The sequence below is a fragment of the Scomber japonicus genome, chromosome 17 (assembly GCF_027409825.1).
Source record: "Scomber japonicus isolate fScoJap1 chromosome 17, fScoJap1.pri, whole genome shotgun sequence".
In the NCBI taxonomy this organism is placed as follows: domain Eukaryota; kingdom Metazoa; phylum Chordata; class Actinopteri; order Scombriformes; family Scombridae; genus Scomber; species Scomber japonicus.
In genome coordinates this window covers 23,512,345-23,537,594 of record NC_070594.1, presented here as the reverse complement: position 1 = coordinate 23,537,594, position 25,250 = coordinate 23,512,345, and the positions used below count along the sequence as shown (strand labels likewise).

The window sequence follows — 25,250 nt, the reverse complement described above, 5'->3', positions numbered from 1 at the left end:
GTCATCAATGGCTCCCAAGGATGTGATGGGTGTGAAAAATGTTTACATGGACTGTGTGAAGAAATGTGATTCATTTTATGACTTCTCAGTAATCTGCGATATCCTGCCAGTGCTGAGTCGCCACCAAAAGCCTGAAAAACAATAGTGGGAACAGCAGAGGTCATGCCGGGACTTCTGCCTGGAGCGGGCGGCACTCAGAGACTGCCTAAAATGGTATAAATACACACACTCATATTAATCAGTAATTACCGATGGCTTGAAAGCACCGCTGCAGTGTTGTGCTAGTGGCTACTGAGTTACACAAGAGTATTTTAAGGTCAAGTGTCTCACTCAGGGGCACATTAGCTCACCATATCTGCAATCCCCTTGTCCTATGTGTGTGTGTGCATCTGTTTGTGTGTAGGTGGGGTCTCCCCGGAGCATTTGACATGATGCTGACAGGCAGGAACATCAGGGCTGATAAAGCTAAGAAGAAGGGTGTAGCGCACCAGCTTGTGGACCCTCTGGGTATGTTCTACGTGTGACATTTGTAGATTGCTGCGCTCCCTAAGAAATATAGTATTGTTTTTCTGCTGTGATCTTCTGTGATTTGCTTCTCTAAACAAGGGCAGGAGAGGATTAAACTTTATTAAGAAGATTTATTAAGTGATGGATTTGGGACCCTAGAGATAGGAGTAGTAAGAAGTAATAGCGGTAGATTTCCTCAAAAGCTTACTGTATTGCCTCAATGTCAACAATGAATTTTGGAATTCCAATATAACTGTAGCTCAGGTATCAATTGATGAAGGCCTGAACACCATACTAAAAGCCTCCACAGTGGAGAGCATCAGCAGAGGAGAAGAACAGGCCTACACACTTCTTGTCATTTGAGCATGATGCCACACTGTCCAACCTCTCTGCCCAGCTGGACTAATCTGGTTTCCAGTCTGCTGACCTGGTGATCGAAGCACTGAGTTATCAAGGAGGTGGAGGCAGTGAGTTTAATGGCATGCTCTCGAATTTGCTTCTAAAAAGAGTTTCTGTTAGAGTGACTGTACCAAAAATACAATCCAAAATGCTTGATTTGTTCTACCTTTTTTTTTTTTACCCGGATAGTTCTCTGAGGAGAAAAGTTAATGTATGCTTGTTTTAAGATTTGTAGATTCTTTGGAATAAGATCAGAGACTACACTCTACCTCTGCTTCACTTTATGTTCAGACAGAATCCTTTAGGCCCAAATTATGTAGCACCGTGCTCCACCTTTACAGAATTTCTTGGCATTCATGTCCTTGTAATGAAATGGATGTTGCGTTGTTTTTACCTTTTCTCTCTTTCCTCAGGTAATCCTTCCTCACTAACACCTGGTATCTGCCCATGAAGGATGTCTCTGCTACCAGAAAATATCCAGTGAAGGTCAGACATACTCACACATGTGCTTCCAAAAACACAATTTTAAGTGTAATGGTGCTGAAAATGTTGAACTGTGCACAGCAGGGTAAGACACTTTGTTTTATGAGGATTTTTTTTTGCTCTCATGAAATATGTTTCAGCTGCATTTTGGATCATTTCAAGACAGATTTTTTCATATGATGGGAAATGTTCTATGTTGCATGACAGACCAGTATTCAATGATTCTTATTTAAAGAAGCAGAAGGCAGCTGAACTTAAAAAGTAAGAGCATTAAACAGATAAAAAGGCTCACACTTAATGTATATTTTATTTTCAAAACAATATAAACAATAAATGCAACATTACATATCCAATATCACAGATCAACATTGCTGTTTTTTGGCATATTATGTGTGACACTGGTTTAAAATAGCATGTGGGTTAACACTAGAGAATAACATATCTTATAGATTGAAATAACATCACATTAGGCCTCGCCTGTATTAACATTTGACAACGTTACGTAACATCGTCACAGTTCAACATCCTCCCCTCCTCTCCTCTCCTCTCCTGTCATGTCAACATCAGTGGCTTGCTTTTTTTCCCGTACGACATGATTGAAGACCACCGCTCCACCGCTGGCTGAAGTTTCACTGATTGTGACTCAGCTGGAAGTGTGACAGGGTTGTTTTAACGTTGGTAGCTGTCGGGGCGCCCTCACAACCTCACAACTCTCAATCGGGAGGAAGGGGTGGGGGTTGTGCTAGCTGTCTGTCATTTCTGAGTCACTCTTTGACAACAGAGCAAACTCTGGACATGCTTTGAAAAACCTATCAAGTGTTTATTTTATGAGGGCATTTAAAAGCTCCTGTTATCTCAATTCAAATGGAATTTTACAGTTTTTAGGGGCATTTTGCTCTAAGTGTGTAAATTGCAGACAGTACATGTTCCATGCAGTCATCCATCACATTATTACACTTACACTCACTCTCAGGCAGGCGGATGCAGGCACATGTTGGGCCTAAGAAGCTTAGCACTTTAACAAGCTTCAGTTTTCCTATCGGCTGTGCAACACTGATGGATGAAGTTGACAATGATGTATCATTAGTAGAGGTAATGTTGGCCTGTAACTGACAATTATTTTTCAATTGTAGAATGTTTTATCAATAAAATGTCAAAAAACTGTGAAAAATGTCTTGTTTTGTACGACCAACAATCCAAAACCCAAGTTTCAGTTTCATAACATATCATTATGTTTGAGAGTGTTTTTTGCTTGAAAACTGTTAAACTAGCTCTAGTAGTCTGGGTACTTGTTACTGTGTGAGGCATTCACCTTGTGACCTATGTAGCTGAATTCACTTGCAGCACACATGAACTCCATATGAGCCTATTGGACAGGTAGCAGTGGGGTGAATGCCAATCGTGGATTATCCCAATAAACTATTGGGCAAATAACCCAGATTATTGCTTGATAATCTACTATATGCTACTGTAAGAAAATCAGGTTATCAAGACAAGAGTGGAGAAAAAATCATGTTTGTCTGTTGCAGCTCATCAGACTCTAGCATCTAGTGCCAGCTAGTCTTATCAGTTCTGTCTCTATGAGTGAATACTGACAGTAGAGGGAGACATTGGAGCTGTGTTTGGACATGGCTTCCCTCTTTGCTTGAGCACAACACACACAAGCACACACACACACACACACACACATTCTGAACCATGTTTCAGACATTTTCAATCAAAATGTAACCCTTAAATCTTGTTTTAATGCAGCCTGAGTATCTTGTCACCATTAAAAGGCATTGTGAGGAAGTTTACACTATGTAAAGGAAAGTTCACACTACGCATGATATATACCGAACCAGGATAATTTTTGCATTTTCTTTGAATATTATAACTGCAGTCCTGTATCTGACCTACAATAAACCTGCAATAAAGCTTCTCAACCTCCTGCCTGCATGTGGTCACAGCTCCAGCTCCACACAACCACCAGAGAAAACACAAGTTAATTTTCAGAGATCATTAAGATTTATGTCTTCATCACTCTTCTTACACTGGCCTTGCAGTTACATGGTCACAGCTTACAGAAGCAGTAAATGTTGAGAAGGGTTGTGAACTCTCTGAAATGCTGTATCAGCATTATCAACATCAGCTTTCCATCTAGCTGCTTTTTATCAAAGTTTGGAAATTTACCAAGTTTGGAGTTTACTTTAACATTCCCAACATAAACTGTATTTTCACAATTTCTGGCTAACTTTGACTCCCCTGCTTATTGAATTAACCACTCTTGTGTAACTTTTTGTAATAGTAAAAATAATGTAATGTAATAGTAACATAACACCATCACCACCATATGAAGGTATGGTTTGTACCTAATTATTATATGTAGAATTCATAGGGTGGTATTCATTTAATTTGGATAGCTGGAGACATATTTCAGTCCACCATTCTGCACTCAGTCTTTAGATTTGATCACAATTTTAGAGAGATTAGTGTTTTCACTGTATACATACAGCTAGAACAGAGCAAATCTGTAGCATGATGACCAAACACTCATTCTGTGCTTATTCCAGTCTATGGATTTGTAGGTATTTAAAAATGTATACATGATAACTAATTTATGGGCATTTCTTTATTATTGTATACTCTATGTTCTAGAGGTATTATAGTGTATTGTGTGTTTGTTTGTTGTCATGTATACATATGGAGATTATGTACCTATATTGTGTGCAACTTGTATTTTACATATTAATTTGCATTCAACACTTGAAGGCTCCCAAGGCACATTTCCCCACAGGGACACTACAGTATATCTTATCTTACCATATGTATATACTGTAGCTCATTTGTAGGACTGTAGGACTGCAACAAAGATAATGTTCATGAGTTTATTTGCTTCTCAATTAATCATTTGGTTTATGAACTATGGTCATCACAATTCCCCAGAGGCCAAAATGACAACCTTTGCACAGCTGTAAACCCAAAGATATTAAATTTAGTATCATGGATGACTAAGAAAACTGAATTTCTGGCTTTTTTGTTTCAAATTTACATACACATTTATTATCAGACTTCTTTCCAATTCATTTTCTGTCGATTAACTGTCAATATAATGGTATAATTATTATATAATAGTTTCATCTCTAGAGAAATGCAGATCAATAGTACATGAACAGATAAGAGTGGTTAACACATCAGTTACACCCTCCAAAAGTTTAGAATAGACCTATCCTAACACTTTCTGACTTTTTTTCATGTGCTGTTTGTTTCATCTGGACAAATCATCAAAAAAAAAAAAAAAAACAGATTTCCATGTGAACAAACAAGTAAGCATGATTTCATTTATTATTACGAATGGCTAAAATCAAGCATCTCAAACAAGTGATCTGAGGTACATTTTTTTAAGATCTCCTATTTCTGAGGCAGCAACATCTGTGGATCTGACTACAGGCTGAACGACATCTTGTGTTACAATTAAGGGGATGTTAATAAAAAAAAAAAAAAAAAAGTGGCACTGTCTCAAAAAATACAAAGTGGCCTTGATACAAAAAGCTGTAAATGCAGTGATGGTTCAATGGATCATGAACTGAGGAATAACTTCATTGTATGCTGAGATTTCTGACTTTGTGTAGTGTTCTTTTCTTACTTTTAATATTTCTGACTTTGTTGTTCATATCAATCACAGGCCACAAACGCTCAGCAGGTCAAGGACAGGCTCAGTGGTACATTTATGCAGTAATATCTCCTACTGTGAAGGCTGTGAATTCCTTTATGTCCCTTATATTACAAAAACTCACCTAAACCCTTACTGTGGTGAAAATAATGCAAGATGTGATTGATGTTGATACATGCCTGTCTAAAGCTGTTGAGCTGATTTTTTTATATAGTCAAAATATTTTTTATTCCAATGAAGGCAAGTTAACCTCTCATTTCATAGTTTAAACTGGACTTTTTTGCAATTAAAGCACCACAGCACAGAGGCTGCGTAAATCTGAGTTGTGCTAGGAACCTTTCTGCTGTCTTATAGCATGAGATGTGTTCTGGTTGACATTTAAACAGGTCACCTTGTAGCCATTTGTTAGTAAACTAGTCCCAGTCTGTGATTCAGACAGGAAATATTCAGTCAGTCAGTCAGTCAGAGATTCCTGGCGTGGGAACCAGTCAAGTGTCAGTTCCGTAGTTTGGCCACAGGGAGGCGTGGTTTCCTGCAGCAGAGTCTCTGCTTCAGTCATTGGGGGCTCAGCAGCCGGTTGGTCACAGTGAAAGGCACATTCAGGATGGCTCAGCAGCCAACAGGCACATTATCAGGACTGTGTGTGTGTGTGTGTGTGTGTGTGTGTGTGTGTGTGTGTGTGTGTGTGTGTGTGTGTGTGTGTGTGTGTGTGTGTGTATATATATATATATATGTGTGTGTGTGTGTGTGTGTGTGTGTGTGTGTGTGTGTGTTAGATCTTGGGCCTCCATCCCTGTATGAACTGTGTGATCTTGGTGACATGGAGTCGGCTCAGATGGAAGTCATGTGACAGGATGTCCTCAGTCAGCTGCACCAGGAGGCTGCCGTCGATCCGCTCCCTCTGGAACACCGACACCGCCGCCTCTGATAGGCCGATGAACCGCAGACAGGCCGACACTTCCTCCAATGACAGCGCAGACAGGTCAGCAGGAGGCCGCCAGGTGGGGTCAGTAGGTGGTGCCAACCCTTCAGTCACCCCTGTGGATGTCCCACCCCCCTCTGCACCTCTGGAGGAATCTGTTACAGGATTGGCAGCGGGCTCAGGGGAGGGGCAAGGCGACTGGCGGTTGAAAGGGTTCAAAGCTCCGAAAGGAGCGAAGCGACTCTGCGGGGGCGGCGGCCTCAGTCGAGGCCCGGAGGTGAAGGAGTCCACCCACGGCTCTGCCCAGGTGGCCTGTGCTGGCTGAGGATTGGCTGCGTTGTCTGCAGGGAGGGTGGAGACTGGCTCGGGACTGGCAGGGTTTGGGGCGGGGCAGTCAGCCCAGGAGCACGGGTAACAGTAGAGAGAAGCATCTGGAGAGGGCGAACAGCTGGAACACAGCAGGACAAAGTGACATAAGAGTCCAGCATCAAGCACAACTCAACTTATCTAAACATAAAAAATGTAAATGAAACACCTCATACTGGGGAGCACTACAGTTAAAAAGATCAATTCCCTGAAACCATTTATGGATGGAGGGCATCACATGCTAAATAGATTTTACAGTCCTTTCAGCTTCAGTTGCTTAAATTGGTTGTAAAGTGAAAGATTGATAAATATCAAAGTTATAAATAGTTTAACAGCATCTAAATGACTATAATTGAATTTGAAAGGGAGAGGATCATTAAGGACTTCATTTCCATTGTGGCTTAATAGCTAAAGTGTTAAACTGCTTAGAAGATACGGAAACATCTAAATTCCATCCACTGAAGAAGACACTTGTATAACAGGAAGCTCCTGTACAGCTACTAAATGAAGATGACAATGAATCTCCTCCAATCTAGTATACTCGTCATCTTTTGACCTGCAAAGCACCAAATCAGTGCTTTCTGCTTTCAGGTTTCATAGTAAGGTTTACATTACATTATGCTTCTTTATGTCTTTATGTCTTTATAATCTGATCAAAACAAAAGCAAATGAGGTCTGTCGATAGGAAAACAGGTGTATGTAGATCATTTATACAGCTAATCAACCTGTCCCATCATTCTATGGGTATTGCTTTTTCTAGTTATTCTGCATTGAGTTAGTGGCAGCCTTTCAAATATCAGATTAGAAAGCACTGGAAGCTCCATTTGGGGTGCAAAAACATGAAACCCCTTCTTCAATGGTCCCTCAGTAATGCTGCTACTACTGCTCATACTGTACCTGTCCTGCAGTCCGGAGGAGTAGAAGGAGAGGTTAGGTCTGGGGGAGGTGGACGATTTGGGGAAGCGAGGTGGAACAGGAGGGCTGGGAACTGGACTGGAGATGGAGCCTCCTTTAGAGCAACGAGGGGGTACCGGAGGGGCGATCAAGTAGCGACATTCCTCTCTCACCTACACACACAGACACACACACACACACACACATAAATGACAACCACAACAGCAAAAAAAAAGTTAACTCCTAAAACTTCTCAAAGGGTTTTATGTGAATATTTGTGTGTGTGTGTGTGTGTGTGTGTGTGTGTGTGTGTGTGTGTGTGTGTGTGTGTGTGTGTGTGTGTGTGTGTGTGTGTGTGTGTGTGTGTGTGTGTGTGTGTTTGTCTCTATGTACTGGTTGGTAAATGTCACACTTGGTGACCTTTACACCTCAAACAAACTCCCACACATACACACACACACACACACACACACAAGCTGACTTGGCAGGCTAAATATCAGGGAGTGAAGAACAGTGTGTGTGACAGGCTATAATCCAGCTGCACTGCAGACATCAACACCCACACAGTCTCTCTGTATACCGCTGGTAGCTGCCATCACTTTGAAAAAAAATGTATTAAACAAAACAAGACTGATAATTTCACCCTTACAAACACAGACTCCATGTACACCAACATATAAACACTGATGTTCAGGAGCAACTCCTAAATGTCAATGTTTCAGGGACTATCGGAAGCTGTTTTGTTTTGTTTTTTTTTCAGCTCAACACGTCATTTTCTGGAAATGTTCTGATAAATCCAAGCATTAGTCATCCTAATAGAACATTAGATATAAGAGTCATGGTTTTCCCTTAAGAGAAAACAATGCAAGAATAGATTAAGAATGAGGTTTCACAAGAAGTGAATTCAACAAAGGAAACAGTAAAGTGAAAGGACTAGTCTCAACAATCTTACAATAAACAAATATAAATAAGTCCTTTTTTCAAAATCCTATGTAAGTAAAATTACATAAGTATTATGAGCTTGATGTAGTTAAAGTATTACAGTAAACGTACTGCAGTATTATGAGTGATGTAGTATACAGTATTACAGTAAAAATACTGCAGTATTATGAGTGATGTAGTATGCAGTATTACAGTAAAATTGCTGCAGTATTATGAGTGATGTAGTATGCAGTATTACAGTAAAAGTACTGCAGTATTATGAGTGATGTAGTATGTAGTATTACAGTAAAAGTACTGCAGTATTATGAGTGATGTAGTATGCAGTATTACAGTAAAAGTACTGCAGTATTATGAGTGATGTAGTATGCAGTATTACAGTAAAAATACTGCAGTATTATGAGTGATGTAGTATGTAGTATTACAGTAAAAGTAGTGATATATTATTATATATGACATCATTAGATTATTAATAGTGAAGCATCAGTGTTACTTTATATACAGTTAGATAGTTTAGTCCAGTGGTTCCCAACCTAAGGGTGGGGCCTCTCCAAAACATCATGAGATAAACTTGAGGGGTCGTGAGAGAGATGATGGGAGAAGAAAGAATAAAATAAATAAATTATGATACACACATATTCACATTTATATTTTTAGAACATGTCCTCTTTGCTTTTTGTGAAATAGATATTTAGGATTTTCACTTGTTGAGCCTTGAACAGATATTTAAATAAAACCATCTGAAAAGTTTAAAGGGGAAATCACTTTTACAGTAAGTGGACTGATGACAGCTTACAGACATCTGAAACATAATGAAAGACCCCAAGACACTGCTTTTTGTAAGGGGGCACAAGCCAAAGAGATTTGGAACAATCATATTGATTAATTATTTGTTTCATAAAATGTCAGAAAATGGTAAAAAAAAAAAAAAAAATCAAGTAGAGGTGCTCAAACTTCTAGTTTTTGCCACAGACACAGCATATTCAGTTCACTATCACAGAGGATTAAAGAAAAGACAGAAAATATATATTTGAGAAGTTGGAATCACAGAATCTGGAATTTCTTTTCTCAAAAAATTACTCATTATTAAAACAGTTGGCAATTATTTACATAGCTGGGAATTAATCAATTAACTACAGTAACTAATCCTTGCAGTTATATGAACATTACATTGCATTGTATGTTATAAGCTTATCATATGTAGTGTAGTGTATGCAATATCTTATCGTAGCTGTCAATTCAATCTAGTGGGTGTAAAAAGTATCATATTTCCCATTGAAGTGCAGTGGAATATGAGTATTAAGTTGCATGAAATGGAGTACAAGTACCTTTAAATGTGTACAGTTCTTGAGTAAATGTACTTAGTTCCTCCACTGCAATATTACAGTGGAGCCGTATTAAAGGAGTATTCCACTTATTTTCCATATAAACAATGTTATTTTGCTTCTGTTAGCAAGAAATGTACATTAACCTTATCTTGTACATGACAACTTGATAAACCTTGGTAGCTTTATCCTGGGAAAAAAAGGCTATTGCACTTCTTGTTCATTTCCAGTCATAAAGGGAATGACTGGCATTACTCTAGCTAATTAAAATGTAGAAGCTATTTTAAAGTGATTAGTACTATTAATTTAATTATTCTAGATTGCGTGTAAACTGGTCTAAATGCCTGACCTCAAAGCCAACGTCCCACCCTCTTCCAAAGAAAACCTTCAGGTTTTTGAGAAAGAAACCTGGATATGAAAACTACAGTATACACTCCCTAAATTAAAATAAATATGAGTCAGAGAAGCTCTGAGGGACAGAGGCGTTTTGAGGAGGAGTTTTGTTATAATCCCCTTACAGCTATTGAAAAAGAGTGGTTTGACACAGATTAATATGTGTTGTGACTAAGTATTTTTTTTCTCAACTAATTGGATGAATTATTGTCTGAGCAAATATCAGGAATTACTGACCATTGCCCGTTACAATAACTTAAGCTTGTGGTAAATCATCAAATTGTTTGGTCTGACCAACCCTCGTAAAGAGCTCTGGTTTCCTGTCACGTACGACAAACAAAGATTACGATACCAGTAACAATCCAAGTACTCTTAAAGTGATACAGATACCAATTGAGTACTTCATTTGATACCCATCATGTGAATAGAAGCAAATTTCATAAAATGCCACCTCTCCTCCACATCTAAATGATTTGATTTTCACACAAATGCATTTTGAAAGTCTTCAAATAGAAATAGTCATGTTTTCTAGCTCTGGTGAAAAAAAGGATCGATTGCAGGTAGGGCTGGGCTATATTATATCGATATCGTGATATGAGACCAAATATCGTTGTAGATTTAGGATATCGTAATATCATCATCAGTGTTGTCTTTTCCTGCTTTTAAATGTTGCATTACTGTAAAAATATGTAATTTTCTGAACTTACCAGACTGTTCTAGCTGTTCTGTTATTAACCTTTTACCCACTTTGTCATTATAGCCACATTACCGATGATTATTTATCAAACATTTCATTGTGTAAACATTTTGTGAAAGCATCACGAGTCATCTCTACATTATCGTTGCAATATTGATATCGAGGTATTTGGTCAAATATATCGTGATACTTGATTTTGTCCATATCGCCCAGCCCTAATTGCAGGTATCATTTGGAGATGTTTGGATACTACTTGATATTGATTTACCTTAAAGGTATCAAATACCAATACCTATTACCTCCCTATAACAGGCATGGAATGATTGTCACCTGGACAAATATGTGATGAGATGGCAGTAGCCGTTATAGTCGCTGTACCTGCTGCTGTGTTCACTTCATATGGAGTGAATGGGAAAGATTTCTGAGTTAACACCTCATGAGTGTTCATTAAGATGTTTGTATGATTACAGAGTTTAATTACACTGAACAATGTGAGGCATTCATATTTCTTTTGGTGTCAGGCACTTGGTATTTTTATTATTAAGATTAAGATTAAAGATTAAAATTCAAAGTATACCAGGAGGAATTATGACTTGAATGTTGACGTAAATACTTTATACAATAACTCCAATATGTTGATAGCCCCAATATGACTATCAGTAGACCAAAGACCGAAGACAGAGAGATCTGCCCACCATGTTTCAGTGCTGATACACAGCTGTCATAACCCCTGGATTCACATTTTCATAACAATTTATAGTCATATTCATCAGTTTTTTTTTGTGCCTTGTCTCTGTCTTTTACTTTGAAATCAATAATAATGTGATTATTCTTAAGCTCAAAGCCTCTAACAGCATCACTTTCCCTTACTATAGGGATAACTGACTCTAATCTGAAAGCATGCAGCACACATGTACCTGCATCCTTGGTGTATGTATTCATGTGCTGTGTATGCCTTTCCAGTAAGTGTGTGTGTGTGTGTGTGTGTGTGTGTGTGTGTGTGTGTGTGTGTGTGTGTGTGTGTGGTCAATGAGGTTTAAAAGCTGTAATGTATGAATAATTCAAGCCTGGTCTCCTCAGTTTTAACAACCGGATGCTGCCTTGAACAGAATAGAAGGATGAGAGACGAGAGATGAAAAGAAAGACAGAAAGAGAGAAGAGAAACTCACAGCATCAGATTTTGGAGGTACAGGTGGCGGGGTAGACACTCTTGTCACCACGGTACCAAGAGAACCATCCAGTGAGGAGGACGAATGAAAGGAGATGAGGTTTGGCTCCTTTCCTAAACCCTCTGCGTTCTGATTGGTCCAAAGTTCCTCATACGGGATCTCCTCACTGGTCCTCATTTCAGCCTCAGTCCACTCAGGGGTCATATACTCCCTCTCCTCACCTGGCCCCTCCCCCATTCGGTCTCCGAGAGAGTCCCTGCAGCGCTGTGATAGGTTGTCTGAAACCCCGCCCCCGTACCCGCACATGGACAGCCTCTGCAGCGCCGGCGCCAAAGAGTCCTGACCCGAGACACACATGCGAGAGCGCCGCGGGCTCATACACTCCTCCGTCATACACTCCAGCTCGGGCCGGGTTTCCCGAACTGCACGAGAGTAGGCGTCGGGGTCGAACGCGTGCCGTAGCAGCAGGCTCTCCAGCGCCGCCGTGTGGACAGAGGCTTCGGCCACGTTGAAGCGGGGCATGCAACGCAGCAGGAGGAAGTGGGAGGGGGAGACTTCCTGTCGGCGGAGCACCATGCAGAGCACCACCGTCTTGCTTACGATGTTGAGCAGCTTGTAGCGGTGGCCCTCTCTCACCGCGTGGCGGTCGTAGGGGTTTCGCGGCGGCCGTGACGGAACAGACACATTGACGGGGAGGCGAACCCTCTCGATGATGCTGCGCACCGTATGCTCTCCTCCCAGCATGCCTTGCTCCAAAGGGGAGCGCGTGCAAAAGCGTCCACGGCAGGCAAAGGGCAGGCTGACGCTCTGATTGGTGCGATGGTTCATACAGACCAGGCAGGGAGTTTTACCTGAGGGGGCAGAGAAAGGTGCATTAGCGAGAAGGTCAAAGAGAACCAGAACTGACCCCAGGTTTAAACATTTTGAGACTTTTCCAGAGTTGGGATCCTGAAGTTATCTTTAAGTTATCATTCCATGCAGTATTGCTAGTGATGTCACATTTCCTAACATCAAAGTCCTATCATCAAAGATGGGCTTAAAGGTTCTCTCCCTCTGTGTAGTCTCTCATGTGTTCCTTGGGTTTGATATCCATACACTAATATACTGTAAGGGAGCAAAGAAGTTAAACCCTTCCTGATTTTAAAAAGGAGAAAGTTAAACCACCAATAACTTGTTGGCACTCAAAAAACTACAGTTTCCTTTTCTTCTCTTCTGTATCATCTTTCTCAACTTCTTCTCAAATTTCTCTGCTGTTTTAAAAAAAGAATGCTGCATTCCTTAAGTGTGACACTCAGCTAGACTCAGTTTGTCAATCTGATGACGTTTAATCTGCCACAATCTTGGATTTGTGGGAAATGGTGTTTGTTAAATGCTGCTGTATAAATAGAAATATTACTTAAACAACCATATTGAGTTTCCTTTATTCTTTTTTTTTTAAATGATGTTTTTGGGCATTTTTGCCTTTATTTGAAAGAAGCTGGCATAGAGGCTGACAGGAAACAGAGAGAGAGGGAGAGAGAGAGGGAGAGAGGGGAATGACATGTAACAAAGGTCCCTTGCCGGAGTCAAACTGGGGACATTGCAATTATGTGGAATGCACACACACAAAGCAAACTCCTCTCAAAAACTTAAACATCTCTGTGTGGAACCTGCGCAAAATGCGTTAATTTTAATGCATTAATATAAATGTTAATGTGATTTTGAAGTATGATTTCTTACTTCTTGAACGGAACTCCAAAAATCATGTTTGACTTCGGTTCTCTGTAACCGAAACCGAAACAGGACTGTTTGCAAATACTGGTAATCAAAGAGTTCAACAGACTGAGTTTGGCACAGTCAGACCAAATTTCATGTGTATATGAAACAGGACACATTCACTTCCAGTCATGAATTGACCCACCTCATTAACATTGAACAGAGTTTAATCAGACTACAATTTGAGAAAGGGGGTGATTGGCCTCTCTTTAGGAAATATTGTTAGTTTATAACCCAACCAAGCAAGGGAGATGGCCACCCACCTAGTACCCAGTTCTGCCTCCCCATGAGTGACAGGTTTTTCCGCCGCTTTTGCCAATGCTGCTCATGGGGGAATGTCGGGTCTCTTTAAATTAAGGAGTACATTCTAAACCTGCTCTATGTGAAAAGTGCCTTGAGATTACTTTTGTAACAGATACTGCTATTGCGAGATAATGTACATATAACATTGTAGACTGTTGTTATTAGCACTAGCAATACTAGCTCCTAATGTTTACAGCCCTACCCGTGTTATTTCCTGTCCTGTTGCTTGTGGCCATTTTGGTGCAACTGCTGCTTTACTTACTTCGGGGAGTCTTCCCCAAGCGTCTCAACAGCGCACTCAGTCCCGTCTTTTCCTTAGAGGGCGTGGCACACAGAAGCTCCGCCTTCCCCATGAGTGACAGCTCATCTCCAGCCTGCAGAGTGAAGCTGTAGGGCTCACTGTCCTCGCTGAACTCCCCTGAAACCACCTGCAGCGTACACATGCATGGGTTTGAATTGAAATCGGAAAGGCGTCAAGTGTGCATCTATGCAGAAGTGACAGAGGGGGCGAACCTTGACGCTGAAAGTGATCGTTTCCATGACAAAGACCCGATCAGGGAAGACTCCGGCAACTTCCTCCACGCTGGAGAAATACTGGACGGGATCCCTAATGTCCCGGTCTTCATCCAACAGCTTGAACTTTCCTGCAGAGAGGATATAAACAAGACAAAAAAGAACAAGGGAGGAAAGGGAAGGTTGGAAGACAATTAAGTAGGAGGTTTGAAGGAGGTGGACAGTGAATACGGTGCAAGAAGAAAAATGAGGTGAAGGGAGCATGGAGGAAAGAGGGAGGAGAGGAGGAGTAGGATGAGAAGATTAGATGAAGAGGAAGAAAGGGAAAGGAGAAGAGAAAAGTTGTTTTTGTTCTTTACAGCCTTTCTTTGACCACCTACAGTCTTACTTCAAACACACATCCGCAGTAGACACTGTTTGGACGAGAAGTATACAAAGACACCTCCGTGACCTATGACCTGGCACCAGCTCTCGGCCAATCAACAGCCGACGGGGTTGGCATGGCAACCAATAAAGGACCCCCATTCTCACGCAGAGCAGAGACACATCACCATGGAGACACTCACACACACACACAACTCTCTCCCCCTTTCACTCTTTTTCTTTTCCTTTGCTCATCCCCTCTTCCGTCTGTAAATCTTTCACACTCATGCACTCCGGATATAGAAACCAGGCAGTGATGCAGTCCAGTAACTGTTGTGTCATAAAGAATCATTTCAATAGCTTTCTAATAGTGCTCAATTTCCTCTTTAGTTTCATTAAGGAGTCACTCAGGTTGCAGATGAGTCATTACGGTCAAATTGAACGACTGTAACCTTCAAAGGATCCTCCTTTTTTGCACTGAGTCAAAATGTTTGTGTGTGTGTGTGCATGAGGAAAAGAGATGAGAAAGTTTTTTTTGTCTGGGAGGCAGAGCAGAATACCAAACTCCACCAGCCTCCTCCTCACCAGCACCCCCCACCCTCCCTCCCTCCCTCCTTCTCTCTCTCTAACCCTCCTTTCTCCTCCAACCCCCCACCTTCCAATTCAAACATAGCCCCCAGGATAAAAAGCTTCCACCCACCGAACAATACCAGCAAGTGCTACTTTTCAACACAACCCACCACCCCCTTCCCGAAAAGAAAAACAGAAAAAAAAGTGACAGGCTGAACAGGGGGGTTGAAATGAAACAGGGTTTTACCACTATGGCAAACAAAACTCCAGCTCCATCCTGGAAACCCTTAAGAGTAACAGGATTATTCAGCTAGAAACAAGACTTCAAATGTTACCAACAGAGCAGAGATTTGACACTAAATTTACAATTTACTATTAAAATATTCTTCCTAAATAATAGACAAAAAGACTAAATCTCCACTCATGTAGCATTTCTTACACACAAAGCTTTGGTCCTACATTACAAGGGTGGCTGTGGCACCACTTTGCTTCCCTGAAACCCATTCATGACAAGGGATCATTCAGCTTTTCTGTCCTCTACACTTCAGTCATCCTTCCCTCTTACTATACAGAGGAGCAGGGGAGAGAGGGAGAGAGAGAGAGAGAGTGCGAGAGAGGAGGGAGCATCCTGTTGTCCATCCCCAGGGGGAAACCTATATTGCTCTCCTCCTAAGCTTATTTAGACTTCCTGTATGAAGTCATCACACAGACATTAGCTCATCATCGGCGATGATAGCCTCTGATTCAACAACAGCTCACCTGTCATACTTGAAAGAAGCCCAAAGGTAGTTCTAAAAGTAGCCATAAATTTAAACCAGCTTTGCTTGCTGTTATTTTCGTCTCTACCGGAATGCACTTTAGAAATGGTTCACATGGTTTACAGGGACGTCAGATTGATGTAGTGCAACATGGTCCAGCAGCAGAAATACACACAACAATTCAGACTTATCCCATCATTTTTGCCAAATAACAAATCCCAAACTGAAGGTACTTTTTCGCAAACCTTATAAGGCTTTTACTCAGAACAGCTAGACTCCTAAAAAGGTCCCAGCTATGAATCTTACCAATCAGCTAGTAACAAATACAATGACCTTTTTTAAAACTCTGGTTCTTGTTCTAAAGAAGAAACAAGTGACAGCAAGTGAAAGAAATGTAACATGTAAAAAATAAAAATAAAAATGGAGAAACCAATACATTTACTTTGGTATCTTAAGATCTTTCCATTACAGCATGCCTGGAATGAAAAAGACTATCAAACATTTTCTTTGTGTTAAAACAAATGGGCAAATATCACCCTGATAACTCTGAGTGCTGTGACAGGGTTAAAATAATATTGTCTGAGATTATGTCCTAATCTGTTTTATCTTTAAATTTCTTGAGGTGAGGTTGGAGGAGATAAACAATCCTGTTCAAAGACATTATATAGTCCCTGGACCTTATGGTGATAAAAGGTCTTACAGGTACAATGTGGATGTTTTGACCACTAGCAGCACTGTGCATAGTGTATTTGTTATCATTGTCTGACTTTGAGCTGTTTACGTCATATGGCCAACTGCTTAAATACTGGCAGCCATATGCTTCTGATGCTGAAATGTCTAAAATGACAATGATCTCAATGTACCCCCCCTCTGACCCAAATGTTCTTTCATTCTTCCGAAAAGGAGTCTGAGTGGCGGCGCTAGTATGAGGTGACATCAGCGCTCCATCAGTAGAGGAAGCAACAGAGAGGAGGCATTAAGATCCAGTTACACAGCGAATAATGTGACTGGTTGGACGGTTGGAACAATGGGATGGCGGGGATAAGCTCTGGTGAGGTCATACTGACTGAATTCATTCAGAAGAGGAAGACGACCAGTCAATGGGCAGGAGTCAGAGAAGGTCATATCTACAGTAGCTGGTCGAAAGGTGAAGGTGGGTTAAATGAGTGTGTGTATGGGTTTATGTACATGTCTATACATTAGAGTCTGAATTCATGTACCAATATTCATTATCTTAAAATGTGACCCTTTACATACTGTAAAATAACAATTTCATTGAATTTTAACATGAGTTTTTCAACTAATTCACACTTTACACACATTTAGCATTTATTTGATTAGAGTTGTTTCAATTACTCCATAAAGTTTTCCCTGTTTGTTTCACCCTTAAGTAGCTTTAAAGTAATAGTCCAGTATTTGTTTTCACTTTCTTGTCTAGAATGAAGAGAAAATCGATATGATTCTCATGTCTGTACACTAAATATGTAGCTGGAGCCTGCAGCTAGTGATCTTAGCTTAGCATAAAGACTGGAAACAGGGAAACAGCTAGCTAGGATCTGTCTGTTAAAGGGTAACGAAATGTGCAAACCAGCACTTCTAAAGCTCACTAATTAACACGTTTTATCTGACTAAAAACAGCAATTCACCGTTTTACAGGGGTGCTATGTGCCAGACTTTTTGCTAGCCAGGACCAGTTACCAGGCAACCATCCAAGACTCCAGGCAGAAACTGATAAAAGCTGTGAAATAGTCCAACACATAACCCCAATAAAGCAACTAAAGGTTGTACATTTAACTAAAGAAGCCAACATTAGCTGTATCAATCTTGCCATCTACCTCTCACCAACAAAGCAAAGAAGTGTATTTCTTTAAGACTGTTCGTAATACACACTTTCTGACAGAACTTCATGTATTCAGCTTGTTCCGGCTATTTAAAAGCTATAAACAGGCTTACAAGGAGATTTAAGTTACTAAAAGGAAGTTTTAACTGGTTATGAAACTGTCTCATGATGACTCTATATGACCTTCATTAACAAAGGCGACCATCAGCATGGAGAATGGCTATTTCTTGATAATTATTCCATTATTGTCAGATTCCCATCAGAATCAGACAAAATGATTTAGAAGTTACATTACAAAGAGCAGCACAAAGACGTTACTAGGATGAGGGGAGGACAGGTGAAGGACATTTGTCTTCATTTGATGAAGATAAAAGTTAAGTTAGATTTGATGTCAGCCTTTTGACTTGTTTTAAAAAAGGCGAGAGAAAAAGAGAGAGAGCACACAAGCGAAGTGAGAGACCGAGCGAGAGAGTGAATAAAGAGAGCAAGTGGCAATGTAATGAGAACAAAGAGGTGAATCTGAGAAATAAAATGTTCTAAAGAACAAAAAAACAAACCGCACCTCCACACAACCCTGCGGGACGGTGCTGCTTCGCAATATTTGCAGCCTTAAATGTAACTCAGCTATATGAGTGGTACTAAAACAAAGTTTACTTTGCTTCACTATCATCATATTACAATTATTAATCTTTCATTGCCACAAATACATACATAACCTCATTGGTATAGCTTTGCCTATAAAAGAAAAATAGTATTAAAAATTTCTTTGGCTAGCTAAAATCTTAATGACACAAGGCAATGGTGCTCATGGGAAATGCAGTCTTCATTCTGGGAAAAACACTACCGCTTTTGTCCACAGGGGTCGCTAAAATCAACACAAAATAAAAAGTTACTTGTAACTTTAACATGAGTCTCTTTTGTACTTTCAACTGCATACATTTTTCACTAATTTTGATGTTTACACTGAAATATTAACATACAAAATCAATATGAAATAATTGCTATCTTTAGAGACACTAGGATCTTTACTACACTTTAAAATACACTTAAATGGGAATTTTGGCTACACAGTATGTGTTTTCAGAGAGTGGCCCACCAGGGGACTGCTGTTTGTTAGAGTTTCATCCCAATGGGGAAACTCCACTGGGATTAAAGGATTCAAAGAATTCAAAGGCTTCATTGTCACATGCAGAAATAAACAAGTTATCAATGAAATTCTTAGTTCGCTATGCCTCTGCCTGGTGCCATCAATCACTAAATTATTTAAAATATATTAGACACGACAGACACACACACACATATTCATATCCACCCACGTCTCACTTACATCACATACTGAATCACCAAACACCACTTCTATTGGGACTGTATTGTACTGCTTTGTACAGTTGTTGCTTGCAGCTTTGTGTTCCTGTTGTCAAGTTAACACATTTTACTGAACAATTTAACAAAAAGAAAGAAAACTATACTTAAAAGTGTGCAGATTTGTGAAGGAAATATCAACACATGGGATAACATTACTTTGTACAGTAACAGTTTGACGCTAGAGTAGCTATTATATGTGCTTGTTAGCAGCCTGGTTTGCTAATCCCTGAATCCCTGAAGAGACAGGAATTCCAAACTAAAAATAAAATGACTGGAAAAATTTGACCTCAAGAAAAAAAAAAATTCCCAGAAAGAAAATTGATATTTTTAGGTGGAGGATGTAAAATTAAGGAATATTTGTCCATACTACTGTAGAAAGCAGTTTCTGTGTGCTGTGTGTGTGTGTGTGTGTGTGTGTGTGTGTGTGTGTGTGTGTGTGTGTGTGTGTGTGTGCATACTCACCCTGGTACTGCAGAGGGATGTCTATCTTGGGTCCAATGACGTAGTGTCCCTCCTCTAAGCTGTGCGCCGTCACTGTGGTCCATTGACGACAGGAGTGTAACAGCACCACATCCTCCTCCGACAGACCCTCCACGCATTCACCTGGAGCACACACACACACACACACACACACACACACACGCACACACACACACACACACACAGCACAGACAGCACACAAATGGATTAGCAACAAATAGTATACCTGCCTCAAGGCTGATGAAACAACAGGTTTTTACTTCTATGGTCACACAAAGTAGTTTAGCAATAGAAAACACATAAACACCCCACCAAACACACACACAAGCATTCAGGATTCAGTGTCCATAATTACCACCATCAGTGACGGTTCACCAACCCTAACCTATTCATCAGGACCCCGCTATGTAGCTGGCAACCCACTATTACACAGCCCCCATACACACACAAACACACACACACACACAGCTTTCAGTAGAGCCATCAGCACAACAGCATTGATTTCTGCTGATAGCACAGTGGTACAATTCAATCACACACACACACACACACACACACACACACAGCCCCCTCTCACACTCACAGACTCACACACCGATCACATGGATGGTCGTCTTTTTGGCCGGGTTGCTGATGGATCGCTGTTTCTCTCAAACCTTTTAGTCTGACAATCACGTTGAAGGATGGCTGAATGCAGGACACACAGGACAGATGATGAGGGAGTGTAATCAGAAATATAAAAGGCCTTTATTCAAAATATACGGACCGTGCTTCCTTCTTTTTGAGAGTTTAGACAGTTAGGATTCACACCGTACTTGTGTTGCTGTGTCTTAGATAAGTCTGTTCAGCAGTGCGTGATAAAGTTTTTACTGTGTGTTAAAGCTTCAGTTCACCTGAATCACAAAATACATTTTCCCACTCAGTCATAGTGTTTTAAGTTTCTATCTTAGTTATGTTTTCTGCTGCCAAGACTTCTGCTATTACTCTTATTGACTGTTGTCAGAAGCATAGAAAAACATGCCACTTCTCACAATATACAGTACAGTATAAATCATTCTCTGTAAATAAGGTCATGATTAGTTCCTATCTCATAAGACGGGTCAAAAAGATTCAGATATAAAAAGTAGGGCTGCATTAGTACCCCCAGGGGCCCCAGTGCACTGAAGCGCATGTCCCCTAGACAACCTTTATTTTATTCTGATTGGATAACACTGCTGTCAGGTGGAAGCCATGTAACTCCACATTTTGTTTTGGACATGCTAGGTTTCCGACAGCGACCATAATTATCAACATCAATTGAACGGGTCAAGCCTTGTGTTGTATTTCTGTAGAGTCCAACAAAAAAATCCAATCATTGAAGGCCCCTTCCTGTTCAAGCACCCCTTGGCACTTGCCCAAATTGCCCACATGGTAGATCTGGCCATGATTTTTGTGTCAAATGAAAAGAAATCAAAAACTCAACAAACACTCAATTTATTTTCTACAACCTAAGAATGGTCTGCTTGATTGAAAGCTTAGATAGAAACGTAAGTGTTTGTTACGGAGAACAGTGTAGATGCATTAGTCTGTCTTCACTGGAGCTTTATGTCCAATTAAGAGTACAAAAAATAGTGCATGCAGTAAGTAGATTGGCTGAAGTGGTCTTAAAACAACAAAAAACCCTCTTGGGGGAATTGTTTTGTGTGATTTATACCTACTTTGCACTATGACCACACTGACAACGTTTCTAGTGGTTATTGTGAAAAGAAAGGGCCCCCATCACAAAAAATGACAGCCCCACCCCCAACTCCCACACATAGCCTACACACATATTGTACAGCTGAACCAACATTCTCCCATAAAGATTAAGCTGTTGTTGTTTGTCGTTAATATGAAATGAAGAAAAACTGTAAGTGCTCACATCACGGCCCGTTGTAAATAACTAACCACCATCTGTGTTGGCAGACTGTGCAAACAAGCAGGCATCTGTAGGGTAACTCCAGTGCAGTTAATAAACACCTACGTGTGCGCTCTCTTCTATAACGCACACGTCCGCCGCAATAAGTAATGTGCGTAATTTTTGGGGCGCATCATGATGGCACGGGTTGGGTGCGCGCTTTTGTCCATCATGCAAACTTTGGGAGATTTTTTTTTCTCTCCTCGTCGTCGCTGCTCTGTTTTTAGTATTCAGCACATTCACCGACAGATTACAGCATTTACATATGAATAGAATTGAGCAGCACTTCAGCAGCACAACAGACACTTTGTGGCTTTCCGGGCAGATCTGGACTGGAACAACTTTGGCCATGACACCCATCGCCCGTTCCCAAAGTGAAGACCCCAGACCTGGAGGAGAGGAGACTCACTTTGGCGGCAAAACATAAAACGAATGAATGGAAAAATGAGCAAGAATGTTGGGCTACATGTTTCACTCTCTTATGCAAGACAGTCGATTGGTGTTAACTAGGAAAAGTCGATGTTCGAGTGTAAACCGGTGCGTCAAGGTAGCCACAATTGACCCAAATACTAACGGAAGTACTGCTTTCAGAGTAAAAGCGACAAACGAGCAGCTGGCATCTCTTGTATCAATCAACTGTCATTTTAAAGATGCTACAGTAATGTACAACCTGATACTTAGAGTGATTGGACTTGTCTAATGTTTTGTCAAATTAGATCAATAGTGACTAATGCATCACACCACGAATAAAAGCATGATTTTCTTATGATGGGAACTACCACAACTCATTTATATGTTAAAATGAGCTGGTGAATAATATCAAAAGGTACAAGTATTGTAATGAATATGTGATGGAATCCAGTACTTAACACAATTACACTCATTTGATATCCTGTAAAAGTGTTTCTGATTGCTGCGGTATATGCAGTGTGATGTCATTTTAAATCAAAGCAAATCTAAGATATATCCTTAGATAAATTGATATTTAGATCCTTAGATTCACATGGAGCAAAGAAGGGATTCATTAACACTTCAAAGCAAAATACAGTTTCATAAACACCAGAAAGACTTGCTCATCTTTTCAGCATAGTGATGTTTTATATCGAAGGACAGATATATAAAATATTTGATATAAAACATCATGGACTGACCACAATAGTACATAAAACTGTACTATATAAGCAGTGTACTTACATTAAAGGACAGGTTCACAATCTTTTAAAGTCTGTCTTAAAACAACAGTCAGGTACCCAAATTAATATTGAAACCTGTTTTTCTTGCTGTAATAATTTCTTCTGTTCAAAGTTCAAACTGACCATTAGAAGATTCCTCCATAATGTAATTACAATGTAAGTGATGGAGGACACAATCCACAGTCCTCCTGTGCCAAAAAGCAATGGAAAGTTTATTTGAGACTAAGAATAAGCTTTAGAATGAGAAGTAGATATCTTTCAACATTACAGTCTTTTTAGTGCCAAAGTCCCTTTTTTTTACTATACTTCCACCACAACTCAACAGGGAAACACTGTCCAAGAAACACAGAGGGAAAGATGGAATTTAATGCTAAAAAGACTGTAAATGTGTCAGATTTCCACTTGATATGACTAACTCACACTGCTGAGGCTTCACATCTACTTTAAAATGACTGTGTGTGGATACTGTGGATTTTGGCCTCCATCATTTACATTGAAAGCAAATTTGAAGGAGATCTTTTAATAGTATGAACAGGAGGAATGATTACAGCAAGGAAAATCGGGACACCTGATGACAGATTTGAAAAATGGTGAACTTATCCTTCCAGGATTTGTGAGAGCTCCATTTTAACAGCCACAAGGAACCATTAACATGTGAAGATGGATAACAACAGCTCAGCACTAATTTATCTTTTAACACTTAGCACTAACTATATTTTGTCTTTAAACTATTTATTTGTCCCCATCAGGTTGTGTCATTGTACATTATTGGGTGGTTTCTGTTTTACTTAGAGAAACTGTTTTCTTAAGTTTAGGAGTGGTTACCCTCTGAGCCAATAAAAATTAAACATTTCCACCTTGAATAGTTTTTTTCCTTATTAACAAAATTCAACAACAGTAACTATTTGTTTTTGAAGGTGTCGACCGGAAGCTTGATTGATTTCTGGCAGCCTGACAGTTAAAATACTCCACTGACTCCTCAGTAAATTGCTCCACTTGTTCCACATTCCTGTGTCGTTATTCCCACATAAACCCTCAGAAACACACTGTCATCCATAGGTTTATTTATCTTTTTAATAGTTTTTCTTGAGGGGACCTGATTAATCATCATTTCTCATCAATATCATCCCAGTTATTTTGACTCTGGAGGCGCTGTGAGGCAATGAAGGCGCGTCAGAGTTAGGTAACCGTGGTCAAAAGGAGCAAAAAGCCCACAATCGGTTGTTTTATTCTCCTCCGGTGGTGTGTCACTTACCGTGGGCCAGGCGGACCAGCGTGGGCAGACGGAACTTGCTGACCACCGCGTCCAACGGCAGCGCCAACGGGCTCCAAGTGATCTCCGACAGGCTCGCCGACAACTTCTCCATCCTCCCGGGTCATCACTGTACCGGAGATAATGCTGCTGATAATGATGATGATGATGATGATGGTGATGATGACAATGATGATGATGGTGGTGATGATAACGATGAAGAGGAAGGTGATGGTGGTGGTGGTATAATGGCAAAGAGTTTCGCCATGTTTGAATGTGGGAATGAAGAGTGAGCGCAGTCACAGTCAGTGCGCACGAGCGGTGGGAGGGAGCGCGCTCTCTCTCTTTTCTCTCTCACTCTCTCTCTCTGGTGGAAAGTAACTATAGCCTAAATTTACTCAAGTACTGAGTAACTGTGACTTAAGTATAATTTTAATATACTTTACTGTAGTATTTCCATGTGATGCTTCTTTATACCTCCACACCACTACAAGGGAGGGAAATATTGTACTTTCTACTCCACTTAATTTATTTGACACCTTTAGTTACTTTTCAGATGAAGATTTGACACAATGGATGATATAACAAGCTTTTAAAATAGTGGTTTCCAATCTTTTTGTCTTTTGACATCTTACAAAAAGCAGTGTGTAGTCAGGGTCACATTTCAGATGTCTATGAGTTGTTAAGAGCTCCACCAAATAGTGACACCCCCTCCCCCAAACTCCCCTTTAAAATGTTCAAATGATCCAATATTCTAGCAAAAAATTAGAGAAAAAGTCCAAAAACTGAAAGCAGATTTGTGTATCAGTATGTCAGGAAAGCATTCCAAGATGCTGAAAGCAGATATCTGACCCAAGATACTTGTGATAAATCGCTCTCTGAAGGCCTCAGGGAGGAAGCAATTAAACTGTTTGAGAAGTATGTAGGCCTTTGTCAAATCACCTTTCACAGCAGACTGATGCCCAGCCGGCTGGATAGTAAATCCTTGGGGAATAACATTCTCTGATTGAAATGATAGAAGCTACGGTGCTGTGATGTACCTCAGGTGGGAGACAGAGACCGGAATCCAGGTCAGACTTGTTGAATCCAAGGCAAAGCTCACACCACTAGATCAGAACCAGTCAAAGCAGAGATCTGTGGTGCAGTCTTTGCAGTTCGGCTGAGAAAATAGATTGA

General features: G+C 40.3%; 1 protein-coding gene across 1 annotated transcript; it reads right to left on the bottom strand.

The window, feature by feature from the left end:
- Positions 1-4,697: 4,697 nt before the first annotated feature.
- On the bottom strand, positions 4,698-24,335 carry gareml (GRB2 associated, regulator of MAPK1-like). The gene is made up of 7 exons (XM_053337075.1): positions 24,078-24,335; positions 19,676-19,816; positions 14,318-14,448; positions 14,067-14,232; positions 11,747-12,597; positions 7,227-7,396; positions 4,698-6,411 (listed from the first exon to the last, which is right to left on the bottom strand). The coding sequence occupies exons 1-7, from the start codon at positions 24,187-24,189 to the stop codon at positions 5,814-5,816; spliced, it is 2,169 nt and encodes a 722-aa protein (XP_053193050.1). The 5' UTR covers positions 24,190-24,335; the 3' UTR covers positions 4,698-5,813.
- Between the last annotated feature and the right edge of the window lie 915 nt (positions 24,336-25,250).